The 2,941-nt window shown below is 27.2% G+C and overlaps 1 protein-coding gene across 1 annotated transcript in view; it reads right to left on the bottom strand.

Annotated features, from left to right (window-relative positions):
* Positions 1–1,087: 1,087 nt before the first annotated feature.
* The window catches only part of Nup50 (nuclear pore complex protein Nup50), a 7,121-nt gene continuing 5,267 nt past the window's right edge, over positions 1,088–2,941 (bottom strand). The window contains exon 4 of the mRNA XM_014425589.3: positions 1,088–2,032. Coding sequence (XP_014281075.1) covers positions 1,717–2,032 — 316 coding nt within the window. The 3' untranslated portion in view covers positions 1,088–1,716. The remainder of the gene's footprint in view (positions 2,033–2,941) is intronic.

A 2,941-nucleotide genomic window follows, 5' to 3' on the forward strand; every position in this document is an offset into this window, starting at 1 on the left:
TTAATTAAATAAAATTATAAATATGCTCCTTCACTGAAGTTATAATGGTCAAATAAAAGAGCACACTTCCTAAATTATATTATTTAAAAAATGATTTTCAAAAGCCAGAAGATCAGTAGTTAATGGTATCTTCGTTTTTTTTTTTCTACCACCATCAGTAATCTTAAATTCATTGACAATCAGAGATGTTTAAGTAAATAAGGTTTTACAATCTTTTTTTTTTCTACCGTTTAAATTTTCTTCCAGTTTCTCGTCACACTTTGAAAAGCTCTGCAGCTGTAAACTTCCTTAGAGGGGTGTTGCTAATAATTTTCAATAGGGTTTAGGTCTGGTGAACATGGTGGCCACTCCAAAACATTTACGGATCATTTTCCAAAAACCAGCCTTAGTATATTCTTAATTTAAAACAAATTTGATCCTTTTTTTTTTTTTTCTCTCAACTTTATTCTTTACAACTTTTCCAACGTTTCAACCCTCAGGCCATTCTCAAGGATACCTTCATATTGATGTAATTTCCTTTTTCAAATCTTAAAAATGTAGGCTAATTGCCTTTGTCCGATTTGCAACTTAAAACAGAACCTTCTGGTTAAAAAGCTTCTGTTTTAAGTTGCAAATGTGAATGAAGGAGGAAAAAAAGTGTTTTATAAAAGATTTAAATCTCGGAAAAAATTATTTAGAAAAGGTTATATGGGACAAAGGCAATTACCCTGCATTTTTAAGATTTGAAAAAGGAAATGACATCAATATGAAGGTATCCTTGAGAATGGCCTGAGGGTCGAAACGTTGGAAAATAAATAGTTGTAAACTATTTTTATTTCTCCTTTGACCGCAACCCTGACCATCTCCCTATATATAGATAAAAGATATAGATTGGTAAAATAGAAGTTGAGTAAAAAATAAGCTAAAATAAATATAGAACGTCTGTTAAAATTGCTGACCACTCCTCCGACCCCGACCATCTTCTCATATTAATCTATGGTAGACTGTAAACACCTCATTATAAGTTTTATTGAAGTAAATTTTAATAAGTGGAAATAAATATTATACGAAAACATTTTTTGGTAGAAATATAGGTAATAAAAATATAAATATTTTAAACAAATTTATTACAAAAAGTTTGCCTAAAATTAAATAATAAATTCATTTTATACAAGATATAATATAGAATGAACATGAGTATCACATTATAATTATGAAAACTACAGAATTTTAACCAGATTTGAACAAACTCAATTATATTTGTCACTTACAAGAAATGGCAATTGATAATCCAGGAACTTGGGTTACAGGTGAGCCATTTTCAGTTCTATTTTATTTTATACATGTACCTTAGCAAGGTAAAAAATTATTACAAAAGGTAGCAAATAGTCTTTTGTAATAAAATAATTTAAAATCATTAGGAAATAAGTAACAATATCATTCAACAACTATTAATAAGTAATGATAAATAAATTATTACTAAAAAGTAAATTATCAGTTCCGTTTCTTTCGATTAAAATACAATTATAATTTTACTTCTTAAAATGCACTTAATTTTCATATAAAAAAATATTTTATACAAATTAAGTTGTTCCTGTTCAGCAAGTTTTCAAAATTAAAAATACGATAAAACAGAAGTAAAATTAATAACTTCATGGAATGTTGAGTCTTAGTAAGCACTAAGAATCGTGATAAATATTTGACTTGTAATCCAAGATGTCTTTTTAATTTAGAAATTTATTTATATTTATTAATCTCAGCAAGAAGTTTATCAGCGTCTTCTTCTGTCTTTACTCGTAACAGCACGGGTACAGGAGGCGGTTTGGAATCTGGTGTCGGTATGCAGACGAGCATGACGTTGTTTTTTCCAACTCTCTTGGTCGGTATATCTTTTGTGATACGAATATTGAATATTATATTTCCTAAGGCGGTATCAGCACGAACCATTGCCTGATAGATACGATCTCCTTTGTCATTTTTTGTCTCTTTAATGAACAGATTTCCAACGCCCCGATCCGAATAAGAATCATTGTTCTTAACAAAAACTTTGACCCTGAAAAAATCAAAAAAATCTATTAAGATAAACAAATACAGAAATAATTTCAATTTACACTACTGATGACTATATGCATAAATGAACATTTGTAATTATCTAAATATAAAAAAAAATATATTGCTAGATAAAAAAAAATTGCACACCGAGATGTAGGAAATTTCACAACTGAATACGGTGTAATCTCGGTAATCCAAACACTCCAATAATCCAAACTGATGTAAAAAAAAAAGTTAATTTCTTTGAGAAAACTAACTAAAAGCAAGCAATAACATTTTTGTTTCCAAATAAAAGTGCATATGTATAAAAGATATTTTTAACTTCCCGATCTATAGGCAAGTTATTGTAATCAAGTAGAAATAAAAAGTAGAACTAAACTAGAAACTACTAAAGTAGAAAATTTTAGTTTTGATATTGGATAATCTAATTCCTATTTTTTCGGAATTAGAAATACATAATACCTATTGTATAAATCATTTGATTCTGTAAAAGCTAATTTAATTAATATTAGAAATATCTATAATTCAAATTTATTTGGTGAATAAATACCCTCTAAGAGTATTTTTTATTCGTATTTATACTTTTTAACTTATAAATGAACAACTTTATAGTTTTAACAAATTAAATCATCACTTAACATTAGGGAAAATTAAAAGAAAACCATTTTTTTTTAATTTTTAAACTTCACACTCAATTTTCCGATAAAACATGAAAATGAATAAAAATATTTATGTACATTCATATTGTTGAATTTTTTTACACAAGTTTTCCTTACACCTTCTGTAATCCGAAGACCTCCTGCAGCAAATAGTTCGGATTACCGAGATTACACTGTATTTTGCTTTGTTGTGAGGTAAGAATAAATACAACATAACTATTTTTAAAAAACGAAAAAATAATTTTAATTAT

This window comes from Halyomorpha halys, unplaced genomic scaffold, assembly GCF_000696795.3.
Source record: "Halyomorpha halys isolate HHAL.00 unplaced genomic scaffold, Hhal_1.1 Scaffold28.1, whole genome shotgun sequence".
In the NCBI taxonomy this organism is placed as follows: domain Eukaryota; kingdom Metazoa; phylum Arthropoda; class Insecta; order Hemiptera; family Pentatomidae; genus Halyomorpha; species Halyomorpha halys.